General features: G+C 34.6%; 2 protein-coding genes across 2 annotated transcripts; one reads left to right on the top strand and one right to left on the bottom strand.

The window, feature by feature from the left end:
- The first annotated feature begins 1,696 nt into the window (after positions 1-1,696).
- LOC126884713 (uncharacterized) lies at positions 1,697-24,773 on the top strand. The gene is made up of 2 exons (XM_050650837.1): positions 1,697-1,835; positions 23,207-24,773. The coding sequence occupies exon 2, from the start codon at positions 23,219-23,221 to the stop codon at positions 24,251-24,253; it is 1,035 nt and encodes a 344-aa protein (XP_050506794.1). The 5' UTR covers positions 1,697-1,835; positions 23,207-23,218; the 3' UTR covers positions 24,254-24,773.
- Positions 13,356-15,761, bottom strand: LOC114334493 (uncharacterized). The gene is made up of 2 exons (XM_028284537.2): positions 15,117-15,761; positions 13,356-14,113 (listed from the first exon to the last, which is right to left on the bottom strand). Exons 1-2 carry the CDS (start codon positions 15,462-15,464, stop codon positions 13,406-13,408), a joined length of 1,056 nt encoding a protein of 351 aa, XP_028140338.2. The 5' UTR covers positions 15,465-15,761; the 3' UTR covers positions 13,356-13,405.
- Positions 24,774-25,189: the final 416 nt, after the last annotated feature.

Consider the following 25,189-nt stretch of genomic DNA (forward strand, 5'->3'; position numbering starts at 1 on the left):
AAAACAAAACCAGCAAAACCACGCAGTTGATCAGATGCCTACATTTTCTCAGGCATCTTCAGGTACCAGATTTATTTATATTCAGCAACCCCAATTAACTAATCTGCATCAATTGGTACATCTTTGGTACCTACCTCAATTAAGTGATGCTGAACTATCGATAGTCGGTGCCATCGATAGTTATCGATAGTTGGCGTCAAACTATCGATAACTATCGATAGTTTTCGATAGTGATGTATTTTTTAATGGTCACTCCTGCGCATGCGTAATTGCAAACGCAGGTATAAGAATCTTTTATTTTGACAAATGACATAACATTTTTGAATTTGAGGTGTAATAAGATCCTAAATAAAAATTAAAATAAGATAATGAAAAGAGAAAAATGTTAAATTGAATTATTTTGCCATTTAAAGAATACCATAATGCATATCAATCACCACATAATATGGAAGTACAATATTATGTAATTAATTGGACAATGTATTAGTAGGGAAAAATTCTTTGAAATAAAATAAATTCAACTAACAAAATAAAAAAATAATTTCGACTCGCTATAATATACAATACAACAACAATAACAACAAAATACAACTTAATCGAACCACACCCAAGCCAAGAAGAATGGACATGACATGACACATGAAATGTGACATGAGACATGAATTTGGAAGGACGTCAACGATTGTACCTCTGTAATCTGTGTTTACAGCAACATATCTTCGACATACGACAATAGACCGATAGTTATCGATAGTTAGCAAAACAATCGATAGTTTCCGATAGTCAAAACTATCGATAGTTATCGATAGCACTATCGATAGTTTCCGATCTCTAATGGTTTCACCTGGCTCAAGTACTCAATCCTCCGATGACGATACCCTCTACACCATAATTTAATTCTACGCATTTTTTTATTTATATTCTTTATAAAATATGTAATTTAAAATGTTACTTTAAGGTGATTGCTCATCTTTATTCTAGTTCCAAGCTATACCGCATTAATGTGTTCTATTTTCTTCAGACATCTTCTATTTCACATAGTGAAAAATTGAAAGAAGACACTGGCATGCTGTAATACTCAAAAAATTTATCAGGATATTTTTTTAGTTCGTTGTGTAAAAGAAAAAATTTTCCTTCTGTCTTTCTATGTAATAGAACAGGATGAATCCACCATTTTCGTTGCTTTTTAAGCATACGCCGACGGCGCAATGCCAATATTAAAGGAACTTTTTGTTGAAATGATAGATTATCCATATAAATACTATATTGTCGGTATGAATTTATTTTATTAACTTTATCTACTATATACACCCACAAGAAGATACCACTGGTCGTAGATCTTAGCCACGTCACACTGAAGCTCAGACGAAAACGCGGCGCTATGCACGCTGTAAACTGTCGCTCTCATGGAGCCATGCTTTTACTGCTGTGCTGCTGCGTAATTTTACTGCTACTGTTAGCGTCAATCTTTTGGTCGTGGAGACGTAGCCTAAATTATTTCAATTCTTTACGATATTTAAAACAATTTTTGTAGTAAGCACTAATACGCACAATATGTTTTTGTTTTCAACAGATCAATCAGTTCTTCTTATCAAAATAATTATTAAATAACAAGTCAACACGCACATATCAATAATTCCCTAAGCGAATGCAACGAATATTTCTGCATCAGCTAGGGAGTTTAGATTACAAAGATATTCAATGTTAGCAAAATATTTTCTACAACCACAAAATCAGTTTCAATTCATCAATCAATATAAAGTTTAAAATTAATCATTCTAGAACAAATTTTTGTTCGTTTTTTATTGTAATACAACATCCTTCTATATAATTTTGTAAGTATATACCAAAACTGATTCAAATAATTCAATTATTATAATAATAGTTTAGATATTACTATTATTGTGTATCACGTATTTTTATTACTTTTATCGTTTTGTAAACAAATATTACACGTAGAGTTTCAGCATGAGGTTAGATAAAATTTGCCTTTCTTCCCATCATTATCATGGTTGGTCTTCCTCTTTTAGGTACTCTTTTCAGGAACTTGCAAATTAGCAATTTTTGTGTTAGGTCTTCTCTTTGTTTCACGCTATTTCCTCACTGGTATATCCATTTTTGTACCCTTTTTTGTCCCTTCACCTAACCATTCAAGCATTTACATTTTCACATGATTTTCTATTTCTTTGTAACTGTTCTCTAGGTCATTGTTGGTTTTATTGCAGTTGTATTAATGATTACTTTAATTAATTATGAATTTTTTTATCACATTAAATTTACTGGATGCATCTTCATACTATGTCACTTTTCACGACCATACCAACTTAAGTGGTACACAAATGGACCATAAGTAGGTACATTTCGTTTAAAAATTATTTTTAAATTTAATTTTGTTGTGTAATGTTAATGTTATCCATTAACTATAATATATTTAATAATAAGCAGAAATAAAGCATTTGAAAATATTACACATTTATATATTTTTAATATTTTGTCCAGCCCCCTTTAACTTTGATTACCGCTTGTACCCGTCTTGGCATACTTTGAATGCAGTTAAATTCACTTTGCTTTAATTTGTCTTTGTGGTTTCAATGGTATAATATTAGTTCTTCAATCAAAACAATTTTCTTGGTGATCTTTTCATTGCAAATTTCTCGTGTTAAAAGCTTCCAAACATTTTCTATGGGATTAAGGTCAGGAGCCTAACAAAACATTAAAAAAAAAAAGATAAATATGTAATATTTTCAAATGTTTTATTGCTGTTTATAATTAAATATATTATAATTAATGTATAACTTTAACATTAAATAACAAAATTAAATTTAAAAATAATTTTTATACAAAATATACCTAGTGGAATAGTTGATTTTTGTAAATATTCATAGGTGGTCATAATAATTTGGCCAGGGACTGTATTGTTTCATAAATTGTCAGCTACCTTTTCCTTGATATTTCTTTGTTGTTGAGGAATTCTTTATTTAGGGCTTGGAATAACTTTCCTGTACTCTCTAGTATGTTATTGATATCGTCCTCGATGTTATCTTCCTCTGTTATTTATTACTATTCCCATGTATTTGTATATTGTAGCGTGATTAGTGTAATTACTTCTAATTACAATAAAACTAGCGGTTCGTAATTTATATACGACTTTATTTATATAAGTTACAGACGAATTTATCTTATACACTAAACTTATTCACAAAATATGCCCGTATTTATACCCAGTTGTTATTCTGGAACAATCGACTCCCATCTCGAGCTATCGGCTTGTTCCGCCTACGTGACGTACCTTCCAGAATTCTCCGGCGAGGCCTAGCACATCCGATTACGTCATTCTCGAGGTGTTTACTGTTATACGGGGATCGGCCAAGATTTCTCTTCCGCTACACTGCTCCCCTCTTAAGATCTGAGCGTCTCGATCAGCAACTCTAAATGAAGGCCCAGGATGGCGGAATCTACACGACTCTCCAGCTCTGCATACACCCTTCAAGAAGAAATAACAGTCTACTGTCTTTGAAGGGTACGACATCTTCGGGTTCATGCAACACACAGTGATTTGTACACCAGTTCCTCTGAAGACCACTTCAAGCATGCTTCTCACAATCTTCCAATCCAGATTTTCTACTGCATGGCCTATTTTTGGTAAAGCCAAATTTTTGATGTCATAATTACACACGATTTTCTTCAAATTAGTTAGAGCACGCCATATGTTCTCGTAGCTTGGCGTGTCCGTATAAGACTTTCTGGTCGCCATATACAGCAAAGATCGAGGACCATCTTCCAATCGCAGTACTCTTCCAATTTTAGGCTGCTGATTTCTTAACTCGTCCAGGCGGCCGAACTTTCTATTGAATACGGACGATATTCCTTTAGTCATCTCGAGGTCTTGGGCAACACAGTGGGCCAGAGAGACGTTTTCTGGAACACCAAACAGATCTTGCTGAACTTCTGTGGTCACGCCGAATCTAGCACTCTTTCTCGCTGCGTAATTTGACATAAATTGATTAAAACTTGGCTGTGCGACATCTTTCATCTCCTGTTGGAGGACTCGTGCTTCTTCTGTTTCATTTGAGCCAGCATATGGTGCAAGACGATTTATGTGAATAACTTTTGGTTTACCGTTTGGCAACTTCTTAATTCTATATATTACGTCATTTATTTTCTTTTTAACTTCATATGGACCTTCCCATTGTCTTTGCAGTTTAGGACATAAGCCTCGACGACGTTGCGGATTATAAAGCCAGACAAGATCACCTACTTCGAAGCTTTCATTCTTGCATCGAGAATCATATTGATCTTTCATTCTGTCACTGGCTATCTGGATGTGTTGTCGGGCAAGTTCATGAATGTTGTTCATTCGTAATTTCAGGCGGTCAACGTAGTCTTCGCCTGCAACATGTTCCTCGGAAGGTCCGCAGCCAAACTCTAGGTCACAGGGCAACCGAACTTCACGACCCAACATCAGGCAGGTTGGTGTTTGACCTGTAGTTTCATTTACGGCCGAGCGGTAGGCCATCAGGAATAAATGAATGTGTTGGTCCCAATCTCGCTGATGTTCAGATACAACTTTGGACAAGTGTTTACCCATCGTTCGGTTCATCCTCTCGACCATCCCATCTGATTGAGGATGCAGGGGTGTTGTTCTGGTCTTATTGGCACCAATCAATTTACAAACGTTTTGGAAAAGAGCTGACTCAAAGTTTCGCCCTTGGTCGGAGTGGATCTCCAAGGGAACATCAAATCGGCTAAAGAATTCTTTAACAAGTACCTCTGCAACGGTAGCAGCTTCTTGATTTGGTAATGCATAGGCCTCAGTCCATTTTGTAAAATAATCCATGGCTACCAGGATGTATTTATTTCCAGCATCGGTTTCTGGAAATGGACCTGCAATGTCGATAGCTACTCTTTCCATAGGACTTCCAACATTGTACTGTCTCATGGGTGCTCTCTTTTTACCAACCGGACCATTACCGGATGCACACGGTTCACATTTTCGGCACCATCTTCTTACATCATCTTTACAGTTCACCCAATAGAACCGTTCTCGAACCTTTTGCAGAGTCTTCGTAATACCAAAGTGTCCACCTGATGTACCGTCATGCAACTGACGCAATACTTCTGACACTTTACTTTTAGGTACAATTAACTGAAGCTTAGATTCTGTACCATCATCGTTCTCAAAGGTTCTGTACAGAAGATCATCTTTTAGTACCAGGCAATTCCATTGGCTCCAGTAGGCCTTGACTTCTGGACTACATGCACTAATGTTCTGCCAACTAGGTCTCTCACCTTGCCGCATCCAATCCAATACTCTTTTTATACATGGATCATCTTCTTGGGCGTCTTGTAACTGTTGGGGCTGCCATTGCTCATTAATTACGGTGGTTCGTCTCACGGGGCAAAGCTGTTCATCTACTTTAAGCCGGTGATTACAACTTTCACTGCATGGCCGTATCGAGGAAGCATCTGTATTTGAACCAACTCTTCCAGCCCTCTTCATGCGTCTCTTCGGCATCGTGTCACGAATCACCCTCCGTACCATTTCCACCAAACGTTCATCTTTTCTCTTATCGCCTTTTTCCACGGTTATTACTCGATTGTTTCGTGAAGCTTGGCTAGCTGCTTCGTGTTCCAAGGCAATAGCAAGTGCTTCATCTAAAACTTTCGGCCTTGCTAGTCGTAAAGCTTTCTGTAGTTCATTATCTTTCAGCCCATTGACGAAGGTATCTACTGCAATTTCTTCTAAACCGCACCACACGAGCCACATCTGCTTCAAATTCTTGCAGATTCTCACTTGCTCGTTGACTTCTACTTCGCAGTTGTGCTTTGTATACTTGTTGTAGATGGGCATCTCCATAGCGTTTTTCTAGACGAGTGAACAAGGTCTGGTAACAATTTTCTTGACCCTTAGGAATTGATCTTAATATATCTGCAGCATCACCTCGCAAAGCAGCAGTCAAGGAAACAGCCTTTTCCTGTTCGGTCCAATGATTGGCGGTCGCAATAGCTTCAAATTGTCTAAGATATATGGACCAAGAGGACTTTCCATCGAATGGTGGTAATTTGAATCTCATATTATGCGACGTTTCGTCTCTCGGTAGTTCATCTTTCACTAAAGGATCTAACGTTGCTGCATTAACTGATGGTTGTACTTTTGTATCGGTTATCCTGCTCTCTAGCTGTTTGATCTTTTCTTCTACGGTCTCTACACTTTTCTGCATCTTATCGAATGTTCTAGAAACTTCTTCAAATTTCTCATTGTTCTGTTTACAAACTTCTTCTAGTTTTTCGTTGTTTTGCCTACAGACCTCTTTAATTATTTGAGAAGTCTCATCGAATCTTTTAGCAACATTTTCGAATTTCTCGTCGCTTTTTCTACTAACTTCTTCAAGTTTCTCGTCGCTTCTTCTAGAAGTTTCATCGATCGTTTCAGAAACAGTTTTTAATTTCGATAAGATTACTTGTTCTGCTGACTGGAAGTGGAACGTCTTTGGGTCTTCTCCGTTCTTCGTGAGGACATCCTCGAGTCGTGCTTGTAGGACTATCTTGAGCCCACTGCTGTCCAGATCCCGTTCCTCGAGCTGTTCACGGAGCTGTTTTACTGTAAGTTCTTGTAGCAACATCTTTGGTCGGCACACACGTACTTTCCAAAATGTCTTTTAACAGTCTTTCCGAATACCGAACAATCAACGCACTTTAACTATTCCCGACGAATAAAGTCCAAAAGTATTTTAAAGTCTTTCCGAATACCGAACAATTAACGCACTCCGGTTATTCCCGACGAATAAAGTTCAAAAGTCTTTTAAAGTCTCTCTGTAATTCACTTATTTATATCGCACTAAGTTAACCGAACACCGACACCAACTGTAACGTGACTAGTGTAATTACTTCTAATTACAATAAAACTAGCGGTTCGTAATTTATATACGACTTTATTTATATAAGTTACAGACGAATTTATCTTATACACTAAACTTATTCACAAAATATGCCCGTATTTATACCCAGTTGTTATTCTGGAACAATCGACTACCATCTCGAGTTATCGGCTTGTTCCGCCTACGTGACGTACCTTCCAGAATTCTCCGGCGAGGCCTAGCACATCCGATTACGTCATTCTCGAGGTGTTTACTGTTATACGGGGATCGGCCAAGATTTCTCTTCCGCTACAATATGTTTGTTTGCCTTGTTTTTCGTTGATCTATCTCCACTTCTATTAGATCATCCGTGTTTTTTTCCTTATTTTCATTTTCTTTAAATTGTATTCTTTTGCTTCTGAATTTAATCTTTTTAAATTACGCTTCAATCTTCCTACTGGTTCGGCAAATAATACTATGTCTTCTACAAATACGTATATCTTACGCATTTACCATTTGCATTCTATTCCATGCTAATTTTTTTAAGAGTGTAGGCGCAAAATTTCGAATGTAGCGCTTTTTAAATGAATGAATTAAATGCCTTTTTTCGAATCCTGTTTCGTTAAACGCAGAATGTAAGACAACATTCCCTGTAAGCTTCTATGATGTTTATTTTAATAGTTACAGGGGTGAAAAAACGAGAAAATTGAGTGTGATTTTTAATTTCAAATATCTCATTCAAAAGAAACGTTTTGTTTATTCAAAGTTTCAAATGTAATGTTTCATTCTGCTTTCCAATTTTTCAAAAATATTTATTAGTTTTTTCAGGATTTGAAAAAAATTAATGTATTTTAAAAACAATTGGCTCGAAATTTTGCGCCTACGCTCTTAAAGATTTTCTTATCCTTTAAATATCGCCTATTAAACTTTCACCTATTACATTTATGAAAAAGATTGGACTTAAACTACCTCCTTGTCTTAATTTCTTGCGCTGCTGTTTCAAATGGTAGGCGAGGAAATAAAGCATTACACCTCTAACTTTTTTAAAGTAAGACGGATCGTTATGAAACCTTTTGTATTCGATTCGGTAGAGCTTCAGGAAAAAATTTGACCTATTGCCATGAGGAATGAATGAAATTTTCATTGTTGTAGGCGGAAAATACATTTTTCAAAGTGCATTATCAAAGTGTTTAAAAAATAAAAATTCACAACTCTGAAAATAATTATGGAAATAAGTTCAATTTTCGTACTCGCGGGTTTTTGAAGTCGCTGAATAGGAATATCATGCCTATGAAGATGTTGCCTGGTATCGTCGGTAGAGCTTCAGGAAAAAATTTGACCTATTGCCATGAGGAATGAATGAAATTTTCTTTGTTGTAGGCGGAAAATACATTTTTCAAAGTGCATTATCAAAGTGTTTAAAAAATAAAAATTCACAACTCGGAAAATAATTATGGAAATAAGTTCAATTTTCGTACTCGCGGGTTTTTGAAGTCGCTGAATAGGAATATCATGCCTATGAAGATGTGCCTGGAGTATTATGGAAATTCGTTATGAAAATATATATAATGGATTTCTACGGCTGTCACATATCTTCAGCTAATTGCCTCGAATCCATTGCCTCCTGAATATTGTCCCTCCAGTTTCTCCGTGGTCGTCCTCTTTTTCTTTTCTCCGGTGGGACCCACTCTAATATTTTTCTCGGCCAGCGAGTCTCATTCATTCTTTTAACGTGACCGAACCATGTCAGCTGTCTCCTTTCAATATCGTCTATTATAGTTTTTTCCAGCTTCATATGTTCTCTAATTGTTTACATGTTCTAATCTTGAGACCTGACAACTTCTCCTCAAAAAGTCCATTTCTGTACTAAGTAGCTTCTTTTTATTTCTTGCACTTATGTCCCAAACTTCTGCACCGTAGATTGTAGCGCTCTTCATTATAGGTACTTTCATATATTCTTCTCTTTGTTTCCTTCCTGATATCTTCGTCCCATAAAATTGAATTAAGTGATCTAGTGATGCTTCTACCTTTATTGATTCTGTGTTGTATTTCATCTTCACTATTTTCTCGTTTGTTAAATATAGCTCCCAAATATTTGTATTGTTTCACACCAACAATATGTCCTTGTTCCAATGGTAGGTTTTCAATGTCTTCGTTTCCCACTATGAAGTATTCTGACCTGTCCATATTTATTACTAATCCTGCCTGTTGGTAATGTTCATTTAGTTTCCGTATCATATAGCTTAAGTCATCTTGATCTTGAGGTATAACAACTTGGTCGTCCGCAAAGTATAATGTAAATAGGGAGTCGTCTCCTACTTTACTGCTTTTGTCCACCTCTGTAAGGATTGGTCAATATATATATTTTAAATAGAGTGGGAGATAGACAACATCCTTGTCGGAGGCCTTTTGAAGTATTAAATGCGTCAGTGAAATTTTTGCCGTTTTTGATTCTGGTGTTAGTGGTCTCATATAACATTTTAGTTGCTTGTATGAGTTTTCCATCGATACCGATGTCTTTCATTGACTTCCATAGTTCTATTATGGGGACACTATCATAGGCTTTTTCTAGGTCGATAAAAGCGATGTGGGTTTCCTGATTTCTCTGTATTCTTTTTTCTAGTGCTATTTTTAAAGTGAAGAGATTGTCTACCGTTGAACGTCCCGCACGAAAACCAGCTTGTTCTTCAGCTTACTTTCCTTGAATTTCTTGTTCTATTTCATTTATTAATATCCTGGAGTATAATATTCCAATGGTGCTGATGTTTGCGATTCCCCTATTAGGCTATTGATTATGTATTTTAGAAAGGAACTACAACGTTAACAGGGTTTTATTATTTCATATAGTCAATGGACCTCTAAATATGAAAAAACCGCGGAGTGCTACCATTTACAGGGGTGCGTTTTTAAGAAAGGGGTGAATTAGTCCCTAGGCTCAGGGCGAATTAGGGTGAGTTCTATGCACATTTGGTACAAACACGTCTACAGGAAAAATTTTCCAGGTTAAATTTACTATCGAAATATCACATTTTAAAGTCAAAAATAATTTTTTTTACAAAATTATATTCAAAAGAAAAGCAAGAAAAAAACACGAAAGGTAGCATTTTTGTTTCTTGCATTATAACTTTTTTCCACGGGGATATAGATATAGGCATTGCTTCATAGAAAAAAAACTTCCGTCCTTCCTCTTTAAAATGACGTTTGGTGTAAGCCTGTATGATTTATAGTTTCCAAAATATGATTTTTCAAATTTCGCCACTCACAACAATTTTGGGCCATTTTCCTTGTTACTTCGCAAACATTGTTCTGTAATTTTTTTACGCAGCTTTAGGTATATACAATGTTACATTAAGTAGGAAGAAAAGTCAATTACCTTTAAAACGGTCTATCATAGAAGGCTGTATGACTATTTTTAAGTAAGATATGGATTTTCAAAATTTTATACCTTTAATGATTTTTTATATATTTTACGATTATTTTTAAATTTCTCATTATAAATTTTTTATTGTGTATTTAGGTATATACATTGTGCAATAAAAAGGAAAGCTTATTTTCTTTACTTTAAAATGGTGTATTGCAATCACCTCTAGGTCTATTTTTAAACAAGATATGCTTTTTCAAAGTTTGACATATACACATGCAATAGGTCCCACTAAGTTGGAACCATATGGAAAACTTTTTATTATTAACTTTATGAAAAAAATTATTCTTTATAAAATGATCTGCATAGTCTTAAACCTAAGATGTAATCATCAAATATAAAATTTTATCAATAGTGTACGAGGTATGTTAAAAAATATGAATTTCGCTCAAGAGTAAAGTACCTTTATATTTCACAATATCGAAAAGTATTATTAAGAAAAGTTATTTGGAATTAAAAATTATGTTAAAATATGCAATTATATTCTTCTAACTGAAAAAAATTACAAATTTTAAAATTTTTCTCAAATATCGGATATCCTTGGATATCCTACGGATATCTTTTTTAAAAATAGTCCTAGATGTGATTTCAATACGCCATTTTAAAGTAAAGAAAATAAGCTTTTTTATTCCAGAATGTATATACCTAAATGTACAAGAAAAAAAGTCATAATGAGAAATTTAAAAAATAATCATAAAAAATATGAAAAATCATTAAAAGTATAAAATCTTGAAAAAGCATAACTTGTTTAAAAATAGTCGTACGGCCTTACACAGTAGACCATTTTATAGATAATTGACTTCTCTTTCTACTAAATGTACCATTACATATACCTATAAATGCGTAGAAAAAAGTTACAGAACAATGTTTGCGAAATAATGGGGAAAATGGCTCAAAAAGTCTGTGAGCGGCATACTTTGAAAAATCGTAATTCGGAAAATATAAATCCTAGAGACTTCTACCAAACGCCATTTTAAAGAGGAAGGATGGAAGTTATTTTTCGCTGAAGCAAAGCAAACCTATATCGTTGTGGAAAAAAAATATGGGGCAAAAAAGAAAATTTCGTTCTTTCGTGTTTTTTCTTGCTTTTCTTTTGAATGTATTTTTGTAAAAAAAATACTTTTGACTTTAAAATATGATATTTCGATAGTAAATTTATCCTGGAACAATTTTCCTGCAGAAGTGTTTGTACCAAAAGTGAATGGAACTCACCTTAATTCACCGTGTGCCTAGGGACTAATTCACCCCTTTCTCAAAAAGGCACCCATTTAAAAGGTAGCACTCCGCGGTTTTTTCAAATATAGAGGTCCATTGACCATATGAGACAATAAAATCCCGTTAACGTTGTAGTTACTTTTAGCTCTCTTATTTTGAACATAATCAATAGCCTAATAGTTTTTGGGGTTATTTTTAGGCCCCTTCTTATGTATGGGAGTAATATGTAATGCTAGCTATTCATCTGGTACTTTTTCTCCATTTAGATATCTTTCGAAAAGTTTTTTAAGCATATCCCATAGTTTGGGTGGTCCATATTTTATCAATTGAGGACTAAATCCTCCAACCCCGGGTGCTCTCCGGGATTTCATAGTTTTAATAGCTTATTCCACTTTGCTTTTATCTAGTTCTATTTCGTGTTCTCTCTGTATATCATTCTCTTTTTCTTGTATTCTTGTTATGTATTGTGGTCGTTTTTCTACTAATAATTCTTTAAAATGTTGTTCCCACTCTGCATCAGATATACTCCTAATTGTGTGCCCACCTGTTTGTGATATTGTGACATTCTTTATCATCTTCCATGCTTCTGAACTCCTAGTTCCTCCTAATTGTTGATCTATGTATTCACATTTTTTGATCCAGGTTGCGTTTTTTCTTTTAATCACTTCTCTTTTTACTTCTCTATTTAGGTTCCTGTATTGTTGTTGTTGAATCTCAATGTTTTCCTGATTTTGTAGACGTTGTAGGTGAAGTTGTTTCTTCTTCTCTATTTTCTTCTCGATATCTTTATCCCACCATTCTGGTTTCTTTCCGTTTTCCAAGTTTCCTAGTGCTTCTTGTGCTGCTTGTTTTATGCATGTTTTTATGTGATTATATTCTTCTTCGGTTGTTCTTTGTTCTTCATTTAGTTTCTGTTTAAGTCTGCTACGGTACAGATATTGTGTACTTTCATGTTGTAAGCTGTCAATATTATATTTTTCTATTTTTGGATCATATGAATTCCTTTTGTGTTCTTTTTCTTCGGAGTTATTTTGTTTAGGTATAAATGGAACATAGATTTTACCGATTACTAAGCAGTGGTCTGATCCGCAATCAGCCCCTCTGAAAGCTTTAACATCCTGGATGCTAAATTTTGCATTTTGTCTCGAGATTAGATAGTCAATGATTGACTTAAGTCTACGTGTATGTTGGTACCAAGTAAATTTATGGATATCCTTAAGGCGCGTCCACACTGGAGCAACATTTGGCAACTTGTAGCAATTTTATGTTACAACAAGTTGCTAAATGTTTAATTTATTAAACTTTTGACATAAAACAAACTGTCCTCACTAGTGCAACAATGTTAATGAATGTTTGAACTTGTTGAATCACAAATTCAGTTGAGTACAACATTCTGTCCATACTGCTGTAGTTTTGTGACATGATGGAGGAAGACTTATTAACTGCTACCGCGTGCTTTCTAATTTTGTGTGGTGATTCACGAAAACGGAAGCGTAAATGTTGGGTCCGTCCAAGTTTGAAGAAAAGGGAAAAATATGGTGGAAAGGAAATATTATCGGATTTAAAGAAAGATGACGTTTTATTAGAACTTCGAACCGATGGGTGCTTCAAAAATTTTTTGCGCATGAGTAGTTCAGATATGGAATTTTTGCTGCAAAAAATTGCACCAGTGATAAGAAAAGCAGATACTAACTGTAGAAAGGCTATACCTCCACCAGAACGATTAGCTGTAACATTGCGCTTTCTGGCAACTGGAGATTCCTACAGCAGCTTGATGTATTTATTTAAGATTTCGAAACAAGCTATCTCAAAGATAGTACCAGAAGTATGTGCTGCGCTAGTAAATGCAATTAAAGACCAAGTTAAGGTAAGTAAACTTTATTGTACTTTTTTATTGATAACTTTAGAAGTTTTACATGTTACTTAATTGAAATGCCTCTGCGAGAATGTTTGAGGAACCAAAAGCAGTAGAGGAGTCTGAAGAGTTTTGTATGTATGTCTCCGCTGGTGATATAGCTGGTGTGCTGCAATACGATGAATGTGATTGTGGTCTCGTGGAAGGTTGCATTGATAAAATTGGCTCATATGTGTTAGTTGATTGTGGCATTCCATAATCATATTTACCCATACTTGCATCGAACAAAATATTACCTATAAGATGTTCTACAATATTTTGTGCGCAGGTGGTATTCAAATCCCTAATTTTACACGCCATATGTTCTCCAAATACATCGAATTTGTCTCGCTGTCGTTTATTTTGTATGTCTTGAATTATTTTATATGCCTCTTCTTTTCGAGCGTTATCATCGATTTTTCTTGTAAGTGTTTGTGTGACACGTCTAGTTTTATTAGGGTGTTTAAATTCATCAAGATTTGTGCTGTTCGGATTTTCCACGGTTTTTTTACGAGGCTCTTGAGAGGATTTGTTAGATGCCGAAGGCTTCTCACAAGCAGCGTTAGATGTTGATGGGTTTTGAGAACCATCGTCATACAAGTCTTTCATGCCTTCGTTGCCATTTTCTGCATCTTGAAATTCTTGGGTCTCATTTCCACCTTCATCACAATCTGTTACTTGTGAATCATCTAAATCCGTTTCGGAGGAAGAGTCATTAAGGTCATCCTGAAAAGAAAAATACATTGTATAAAATGTAAACACTACAGTGATCTACATTTTTAGCATAAGTAATGATATCTTTGTATTTCAGATGCCTAAAACTGCTCAAGAATGGGAAACAATTACTAATGGTTTCAGTGTTCTTTGGAATTTTCCAAAATGTGTAGGCGTCATGGATGGCAAGCACATTGCAATACAAGCACCAAAAAACAGTGGAAGTGATTTCTTCAATTACAAAACGTTTTTTAGCATTGTTCTGTTCGGCGTAATGGATGCTAATTACCGATTTTTGTATTTTCATGTAGGCTCCCAAGGGAGAATATCTGATGGAGGAGTTTTCGAAAATACATTATTCAAAAAACTATTAACTCGCTGCAAACTCAACCTTCCAGAATATAGCTCTTTACCAGGACGTGAGAAATTAGTCCCTCACGTATTTTTAGGGGATGATGCCTTCCCATTATCACCAAATTTACTGAAACCCTACCCTGGGGCGCAGGACAAAGGGTCTCCCAAAAGGATATTTAATTACCGTCTCAGTAGAGCGAGAAGAATATCAGAAAATGTTTTTGGAATGTTATCTTCGATTTTTAGAATATTTAGAAAACCCTTACTTTTAGAACCAGAAACTGCAGAAGTTGTTGTTATGGCTTGCATTTACTTGCATAATTTTTTAAGGAATAGTTCAAGATCTAAAAATTCCTACAATCCCCCAGGTACATATGACGGTGATGATAAAGATACAGGACGTGTTTTAGAAGGATCGTGGAGAAGAGAAACTCAGAGTAATACATTTACTTCATACAAGAAAGTTGCACGAAATGCATCAACTGAAGCAAAAGATATTAGGCAAGAGTTTGCAGATTTTTTCGTTACACCTTTGGGGATGGTGCCGTGGCAGAATAATTATTGAATTATAATTCATGTATAAATTGAAATTGCCTATTTATTTGTTTGAATAATTAATAACAGAAAAGTTAATATCTAAAAACATTGTGTGTTTACTTACCACGTTCTCAGCTTCACTTTCCTTGCATGGGCGGACTTTGTTTTTGTCTCGAAGAAATACTAATGCATCGTAGGCAAACCACTTGGAATGAAACTGAGCGCCTGCTCCAGATTTTTTCATGCTGCGATATTTTTTTTTCTCTCTATAAAACTGAGCCACCAAATTACGGATTTTTCTTTTTGCCTCTTCCTGAGATAAGCACCCTACAGCTGAACAAACTGCATTCCATGCATCATTTTTTGATTCTCTGCATTTATATTTAACATTTTTAGGATTCCAAATACATGGATGTTGTCTATAATTGTCAATTAAATTTAAACAATTCTCCGAAGTCCACTTAAACGCCATCACTAAATATAGACGCGGCGGTCTGTCTACTGTCTAGTCACTCAATTTGCAACAGGTCTCAACTCGCAACAATCCGTCCACATCGAAGCAATGTTGACAAATGTTTCACTTTGTTTCATATTATCCTTTGATCTTTACCGCTAGAAACGGATTTATACAACATACTACAACTTGTGTTGAATCGCAACACCAACTTTATGCAACGCAACACAACATATTCCAACAAATATAAACATTTTATGTTGTAACAAGTTTTTGTTGTATTATGTTGGAAAATGTTGCTCCAGTGTGGACGCGTCTTAAAGAACGTTCAAAGAACGTGTTGTTATGAAAATATGTGGTTGAAATTGATTATATCGGGGATTTTGAGGGCGTTGAACACAAATATTGCTTCGAAGGTGCTGTACCAGGTAGGTACCTGGTAACCGGTATCTTCGTCATCCCCTGGAGTATTATGAACATTCGTTATGAAAATCGTTTAACCCTCTAACTGGCAAGATTCCTAAAAATTATTCTGTCTTACTGGTTTTTTTTTTCAAGTTTAATAACGTATTAAGAAACCTAGAAATGCTATTAAAATTTAATCATCAATTTTTGTTTGGCTTCCAGGTAAAATTAGGTAAAGGGGTCTTCAGGTGCTCCTTGCCGGTTTAAGTTAAAAATAGCGGTTTATTGATTTGAATGGTTTTTATTAAAATAAACTTAAAAAGAAACAACAGAATAGGTAGAAGCTATTTTTATGTTGACAATTATAAAAACAGTATTTGGCATTAGAACAACATAAATGAATATCACATTTGCTACACACACATTGAGTTTTCTACACTTTGCAAATTTTCCATTTTTTACCGCCCTCTTTGCTGAGCCAGGCTGGAAAGTGATCAATACTATCGAAGCGAATGTCATCAATGGAATGTTTTACTATTTTCCAATCCGTTTCAACAGAATCCATAAGTTCTTGGATTTCATCTTCGGTCATTACCGACAAACTTTTTCTTTCTCCAGTTAATATCGCCTGCCATTTCCAGAAGCAAAATATACAAATAAGTGATCAAATGTTGGAAAACAATAGCACAACAACACACAACAATCACAACCAATTGAGAAGAAACTTCACATAAACCGGCAAAAGATCTTGAACTTAAAGCTGTAAACCACTCATAAAAAATGTTTTCACTAAATTCAGATTACTTGCAGTATCCAAATTTTACTTCGAAAAAAAAAAAGAATGTGTGTGTTCTTTGTACGCACGTAAGTACTTCTATTATATAATTTCAAAGAAATAAATATACTCTTTTTATGCGGATTTTTTTAATGCGATTGTGAAGTTGTGCGGTTTGTATTTCATTCAAAAATTTTTATTATTAACAACTATACTATAATTACTAATATTGACTATTCACATCCAGATATCATTAAAGTGAGCGTTTGCAATTTGATTTAGGGATTTCACTTGTTCCACTTGTGTACAAATGAACATTTGTACACTTTGAAAGGTATAACCTGTATGTATTTGTTTTGAAATTAAGTTTTCTCTTAGCGGTGCTTCGTTCATTTTAGTTGACAAGTGACAAGTGACAAGTTTAAATATTTGCGTGTTCGAGGTAAATTGTGCTAACTATGACGTGTTCGCCGCATACATCGGATGCAATAATTTTCAATGCTCACAACGCATATGCTCCATCGGTTGTCGGTTTTTGATCGAAGATAAAATGATTTGCGTCGCATACGGTTTGCAGTGTGAACGAACGATAAACAAATTTTCGATAATCGAGCAGTTAAGTTCGCGACGCAAATTTTTGCGCAAACCAATTAGTTCAAAGGCTTTAGTTCCACTGAGGACTCGGCTTTATACGCAGCACATTTTGATTTCTGAACTAAAACATTTAAAGTGAGTGTCGTAAAATTTTACTTTTCGTTAGAAGAGGTTTTTGCCATCTCAATATCGTAAGTCTATTTGTTATTACTTTTCTAAGATTTTATTTGAAATTTTGGTGGACAAACGTTGTGGTTTTATGTGATTTTAGAAAATTACGGAACGTATCCCTACTTACTAAATACAAGTAAAGTCTTTTTTAATGCGATTTTTTATATGCGCTTTTCTGTAGAACGTATCCACGGCATAAAACGAGACCTTACTGTACTTTAGAGGTTATTTGTATTTTATTTAAATATTAAACTAACTTTCTTACCTACCACTTTTAAAAAATTTTTATTAAAACGATACCAAAAAAAAAAGAAAGAAAAAGAATATGAATCGTCCGGGATTTGAATCCGGGACCTCTCGATCTCCGGTCACACGCTCGACCACTGAGCTATATTCCCTTTGCTTTGACAGATTACAAGATTTCTCATACATACTGACAAATTTAATAGACCAAGTGAAGTATACAAAAATACTTTAAATATACTTACTATTATTATAAAATATCTTATATAAAACAAATTCTTACAAAATAAAAATTAAATTAAAATAAATATTCCAAAGAATTGGTTTTTACAAAAGTTCTTACAATAGCAAATTAAAAAAAAAAAGATACAAAAATTAGAAAGTATACATAAAGTTTACAATTTTTTTTTATAAAGAGAAAACATAAAATATATTCATACATTTTATAACAAATATTATCACAAAAATTGTTAACATTACACATATAAAGTTACAATGTCCAGTTATTTCTCATCAAACCAATTTTTGAAACTATTTAAGCTAATAGCCCCTACGATGTCATCACTTAAACTGTTCCATTTATCAAAAACTCGATTAACCAAAAAGTTTTGTCTTACAGTGGTTTTGAAAGATTCCTTTTTCAATTTATAAAAAATTGATATTAAAAAAAATTGATGTTCCCCAAAATTCCCCCCTAAGAATTATATAAGTAGATATTTAATCAACTCTTTCTCTTCTATGAGTCAATGGAGACAACTTAAGCTTTCTTAATTAAGATTCATAGCTTAATCTTTCATAATTAAGAGGTAGCTTAGTACCTCTTCGTTGTACTCCTTCTAATAAATTAATATCTCTTTGTAAATGAGGTGACCAAACAGATACTGCAAATTCTAGGTGAGGTCTGACATAACTTTTATAGAGTTTCAAAAACAAGTCCGGAGACATTCTGGGAAAAGCTTTTGATATGAGGTATAAAGCAGAGTTAGCTTTACCGACTACTTTTGCTGTTTGTGTAGACCAACTTAACGTTTGGTTGACCGTAACGCCCAAATCATTAACTTCCTCTACCGATTTCAGAGGAACTCCATCCAAAAAATATGTTATATATGGATTATTATATCCACATTAAACGACACAACACTTACGCGTATTTATTGGAATAGCCCATTTCATGCTCTATTCTGATAGCTGATTAAGGCCACTCTGAAGAGTATTAACAATATCGGGACAGTAATATAACTTTAAATCGTCGGCATATGAAACCGATTTTGACTGCCATCCGCACGTTAAATCAGATACGTACAGCAAAAACAGAATCGGCCCTAATATTGATCCCTGAGGGACACCACTGGCTACCGCACGTGGAACACTGCAGTCATTTTCCACTTTGACCGAAAAAGTTCTTTCAGAAAGGAAGTTTTCTAACCACAATAACAACTCACCACGCACGCCGTAATGTTCTAGCTTCAGCATTAATTTTTTTATAGGTACCTTATCAAATGCACGGGAAAAATCTATATAAATAATGTCAATCGGTTCACATCGGTCCAAAGATAAAGTCCATTCATTAAGAGAGTGAAGAAGGTTGCTAGTTACAGATCGGTTCGGCAGAAATCCGTGTTGAGAAACTGGAATAACATTATGCTCTAACCAAAAGGATACTAATTTATTAGCTATTAATCTTTCCATTACTTTTACTGATGTTGGTGGAACTGTTACTGGGCGATAATTAGACGAAAGGAGTTTATTTCCACTTTTATATATCGGTGTTACTATACCAGATTTCCATGAAGCTGGTATTGAATTAGTATGCAAAGATTTGGCCAATAAAGCTGCCATTGGAGCCGCTAAAATATCTGCACAATTATGATATAACAATGGTGAAATATTTTCCGGTCCAGGAGACGCAGTAGTCTTTAAAGAACCTAATACTTCTTTAACCAATCCAGTAGAGATGTCAATTGTTGACAAACTTTCCATTATTCTATCAGTAGTAGGCAAACCTGAAAACGCAGCCTCCGTGTCAACTGTAAAAGCATTGGAAAATGTTTCAGCAAATAATTCGCAAACCTCTTCTTTTAAACATATTTCGCCATTAGATTTTTCAACAACGGTATACCAGTTTTTGTACAGAATTTTGATCTAACGCATTTGTAAAAAGATTTGGGACCTCTGGAGCTAATTCTGTTTTCATAATTACTTCTCGACAATCTCAACTCCTTTGTTAGTCCATTGGAAAATTGTCTATGTGTACGTATATTTTCTTCAGTTGGATTTTTTCTTACTCTTTCCATAAAATGTTTTTTTCTTTGGTCATTGCGATAAGTCGATTATCGATCCAAGGGCTTCTGGGATTAGTGCTAAGAGTGTACTTTGAAGAACATTTATCTATTCCTTTATATATAATTTCTTTATATTCATTCCAAGAATCGTTACAAGAACAATTATCCAAATATTGGATATTATTATATCCGAATATTGGATCGAAGACGCTGTACGAGGTACCTGGTGACCGGTATCTATATCATCTGCTGGAGTTTTTTTCTACAGAAGTTTATATCGGGGTTTTTGAGGTCCCCGAAACCGAATATTGCATCGACGATGCTATACGATGTATCTACATCGTCTCCTGGAGTTTTATTAACATTCGTTATGAAAATCGTTTAACCTTATATTACTTACTGTTACTGTTATTCACTGTTGAATTTCATAACGAATCTTCATAAAACACCAGGGGGCGATGTAGATACCGGACACCAGGTACCTCGTACAGCATCTTCTATGCAATATTTGTGTCCAGCAATCTCAAAAACCCCAATATAATAAATTTCAACTATTTTCATAACGAATTCCCATAAAACTCCAGAAGATGATGCAGACAGCGTGCACCAGGTACCTTGTACAGCATTGTCGAAGAAATATTCGTTTTCATCGACCTTAAAACCCTCGGGATAACAAGTTTTAACGATTTTCATAATTAATTTCCATAAAACTCCAGGAGATGACGTACATGACGGGAACCAGACATCTCGTACAGTATCGTCCCAGCAATATTTGTGTTTAGTAACCTCAAAAAACTCGGAATAACAAGTTTCAATGATTTTCATAATGAATTTCCATAAAACTCCAGTAGACAACGTGAATACCGTAATACCGGGCACCAGGTACCTCTTCACCTGTTCACCTGGTACTTGTTGACCGACCTCAAAAACCTCCCGAGTATGAAAATTGAACTCATTTCCATGACTCGTTTCCGAGTTGTGAATTTTTATTTTTTGAACACTTTGAGATGCAGATTGGAAAATGCATTTTCCGCCTACAAAAATGCAATTTTTATTTGTCCCTTATGGAAATAGGTTAACATTTTTCCTGAAGCTCTCCCGAATCGAATGCAAAAAGTTTTATAACGATCCGTCTTACTTTAAATAAGTTAGATGTGTAGGCGATGTTAGTGCTTTATATTCTCGCCTATGGTTGCGATTCCATATTTTGTGTTCTCATTCAGGGCTGTACCTACCATTGGGGCAACCGGGGCAGTTCTCCGGGGTCTCCGGCCAAGAGGGCACCCGCAGGAGCCCCCTTTGGTTGGCCGTGTTCTACTTCTAGTTGTCCGATTGTAAAAAGTATACGGCATATTAATTCTAACAACTTCAATGATCGATTATAACCTGTTTCACCTGCACCATTATAAAAAATTTGTCTCAAAATCTCTCCATAAAGTCACCTAATTTTCTTTGCTTTCAAACTACAAAGCAGCTCCGTCTATTAGATGGCTTCTTATAATTTATTTGCAGTCTCGAGGTTCTGCATATGTTGGAATTTGTTTTTTAAGATTTTATGAAAGGTACCGGATGTCGTTTTCTAATATCCCCGCCAAATTGGATTCTGCTCTCATTAGAGCTGTATACAATTACTTCCCGACGGTCTTCTCCTTTTTGACATTTTCCTATCTCCTTCAATTTTTCTTCCACTTTCTCCATATCGAATTTTAACGCATTTTCGAATTTTTCTTCCACCTTTGCAATTTCCTGTATCTTCTCAGCAATCTGGTTTACCTCTTCTTGAATTTTCTCTAAATAAACCTTCATATCTTCATATTTTTCCAACTCCCAACGAACAGTATCGTTCGTTGGGAGGCACTGAAGCCCTCATACCAATCTGAAAGACTTTCCTCGAAGTGACTCTAAAACCTCTCAATCCAACACGCTGGGCTGGAAGATTTGATACAGTCAATACATTGAAACACAGATTTTGCGATGTTTTGAAGTGCCTTTCAAGTCTAGTTCTGACAACTAACAGAAGAAATGAAAGCGACGAAGCAACACAACCGAAAAAAGAAACTAGAATCATTCAAATTTCAAATCCTCAACATAGTCTCGAAAACACTGCAATCAAAATCTTTGGACATTTTAACAGCTTACAATTTATTTGAAGAGAGCCTCTTAAAAACTAACTGAAATGAGAGGACAATTTGAAATTTTCTTTGAAGAGGCTTCACATTGTCAACGTTGGGGAATACCAGTAGGGTTCGCTCCAAAAATAATGCAGAAGACGAAAAAACATTTCGATGAACTGTACGAAGATGAAAGACTTAAGATCCCAAGACATGCTTTAGAGTAACCGTGTTTTACTCAATGATCGACACATTATGCCATCAGCTAGTCACTCGCTTTCAAGGAATGAAAGCAATGAACTTCGTAAAACGTTTTCCAGATGAGAGATGGAGGATTTATTCCCCCCGAGACTCCCTAATAGGGGGCCCCCAGATCACGATTGCCCCGGGGCCTCCAACATCGTAGTTACGGCCCTGTTCTCATTGTATTTAAAATAAAATAATGTCCTATCATGTTCGTTGTTAGAATGGTAGGGGAGCCCAAGCGGAAATTTTTGCAGTTACTCGGGCGCGTTAGTTTATCATATGGGGAGAAACCTGGTACCCTGCAGATGTACCTCTACCATATATTGGCTCTTAATACAAGGGAGTTCTTTAAAGGGGGTCCAAAAAAAATCTATCCTTAGAAAAACTCGAAATCGTCAGATTAAAATAAGGTAAGTTAAGCACATGCAAAAGAGTATATATTTCAAATATCTGACGATTTGAGCGGAGCGCAAGGAAATGGGTGAGTCAAAAATTTCAGAAAAAAAGCGAGTATTCGCGAAATGAACGTTAGATTGAAAAACTAAACAATACGTTTTTAGTACTTTTCAAAAATCTATCGAATGACACCAAACACGACCCCCCACGGAGAGGGGTGGGGGGCTACTTTAAAATTTTAAATAGGAGCTCCAAATTTTTATTGCAGATTTGGATTCTTTACATAAAAATAAGCAACTTTTATTAGTTATATTTTTTCGAATTATGGATAGATGGCGCTATAATCGGGAAAAACGGTTATTGGAAATGGAAAATTAAATTAAAAAATGAAAAGTCCCCCACTTTATGGAAAACTTTACTGAAATTTTTTTTTAATGTTAGGACCTAATAAACACAACCCAATAGGTTCCCATAACGCTCGAGTAACTGCAAATTTAGCACACTTACCTCCCCTACTATAACAAATCTATGTTTTAGATCTACTATCAAATGACACCACTATTATCAAACTTCAGCCATGACGAATGGTTGACATTGGAGGATGTATTAGAAAATCAAGAAATAGATGATAGCGAAAATGATGAAAATATATTTTACGAAAACTTGGATAAAGCTGCAAATTTTCGAAACATTGCCGACAAAATTATCTTTTATTTAATTCTAAGTGCAATTGGAACAAGTATTTGTTTTATAGTGATAGTTTGCAGAAACAAAAATTTAAATAGAGTTAAAGCTAACAGATACTTAATGCACTGTTCCATATTTTACCTTTTTATGTGGAGTATTAGACCACTGTTTGAAATGTTACGTTTGCATGTGGATTTGTATAGACATCAAAGGCATTTTGCCTGTACTTGGATACAGGTTGAGAAAACTACCAGAATTAGTATGTTTTTGTGTATGCTCGCCATTGGCTTAGAATGGCTTTTATCGTTAAAAACCATCAACATGAAACCTGTTGTACACAAGGTTTATGACCATTCTATCCTTATTATTTATTTGTTGTGTATTATTAAAGTTATGATTGACTACATTCTTTGCTATTATACTTATGTGTTCGATTGGAGACACCATGATTATGTAGAACAAGCCTTACCTTTTGGTTTACTTGTATTCGTCTTTTATTGCAATATTAAAAAGAAAAATGTGAAAGCTAAAGATTCTTATATGTTGACAATAATAAATTTGTTTGTATTTTCTTGGATCCCTCTTTACTTACACGATATATTATATGAGGTGTTTGAAAATAATTTTTCCATTATGTTCATTTTATTAATTACACGTTTCATACCAGAGTACTTAGCCTATGGAAGCCCCACATTGATTTTCATTTGGTTGGGCACAAGGAACAAATATTTTAAAGCTGCCTATCGAAAATCATGCATTTTTTGCAGTCGCTGTAGGGCAATCAGCAATGAGAGCGGTGATGGTGAAACATTTGAGGATTCTGAGGAGATCGTTGGAAATGAGATTGAACATGAGGAAAAAGCTTCAAATATTTCCAGTAACATAGAACTTTTGTAAATATGTAGTAATAGAAAATATTTTTTTAGTAAATGTCCTTTTAATTATTATAATCTAAAAATTAGCTTTTATATATTTATATATTTTACATTTTTATTTTTTTGTAAAGCTTTGGCAAGATTCTGTCAACTATATTTTGTGTCTGTGTATTTAATAAATCATTATCATCATTATGGCTTATTCACTCCTGGCGTACAACTGGCTATACAACTACAATCATAAAACCATCTTCTTTTACAACTCAAATCTGCAACATCTTTCTTCAAGTTCCGTAAAATGACAAAAGCTCATCTATCTAAAAGACCATATTATTCAGTAGAAGAGTATCTTAATGACTAACTAAGAAATTACAATAATGTATGAGTAACCAAACTTATCTATATTTGGGTGTCATATGCAGCAGCTTAAACTTATTAGTTCCTATGTCTGTATTTTATTTTGTTGTATGTTCACTTTGTAATTTATATTAATTTTTGCAATATATCGGTTTTATTTTTTTCTTTACTGGTGAAATTTAATAAAAAAATTTCCTCTTGGTAAAAGGTATATTAGTTTAAAAAGCCCCTAAAGGGCTACAAACATAGAAACAAAACGTTTTTGCTCTGTAACAAGAGCATCATAAGTGTTACAAGAACATGGTGAGCCAACCAAAAAATACAAAGGTCAAAGCCTTTCAAAAAAAAAACATAAGATATATAAGACTTTTGTCTGTTTTTTGAAAGGCTTTGATCTTTGTATTTTTTGGTTGGCTCACCATGTTCTTGTAACACTGATGATGCACTTGTTACAGAGCGAAAACGTTTTGTTTCTATGTTTGTAGCCCTTTAGGGGCTTTTTAAACTAATATACCTTTTACCAAGAGGAAAATTTTTTATTAAATTTCACTTGTAATTAATGGTATACAGCCAACTACAGGAAGTTTTTCCTTGTGGATTT

The sequence above is a fragment of the Diabrotica virgifera genome, chromosome 5 (genome assembly GCF_917563875.1).
Source record: "Diabrotica virgifera virgifera chromosome 5, PGI_DIABVI_V3a".
Taxonomy (NCBI): domain Eukaryota; kingdom Metazoa; phylum Arthropoda; class Insecta; order Coleoptera; family Chrysomelidae; genus Diabrotica; species Diabrotica virgifera.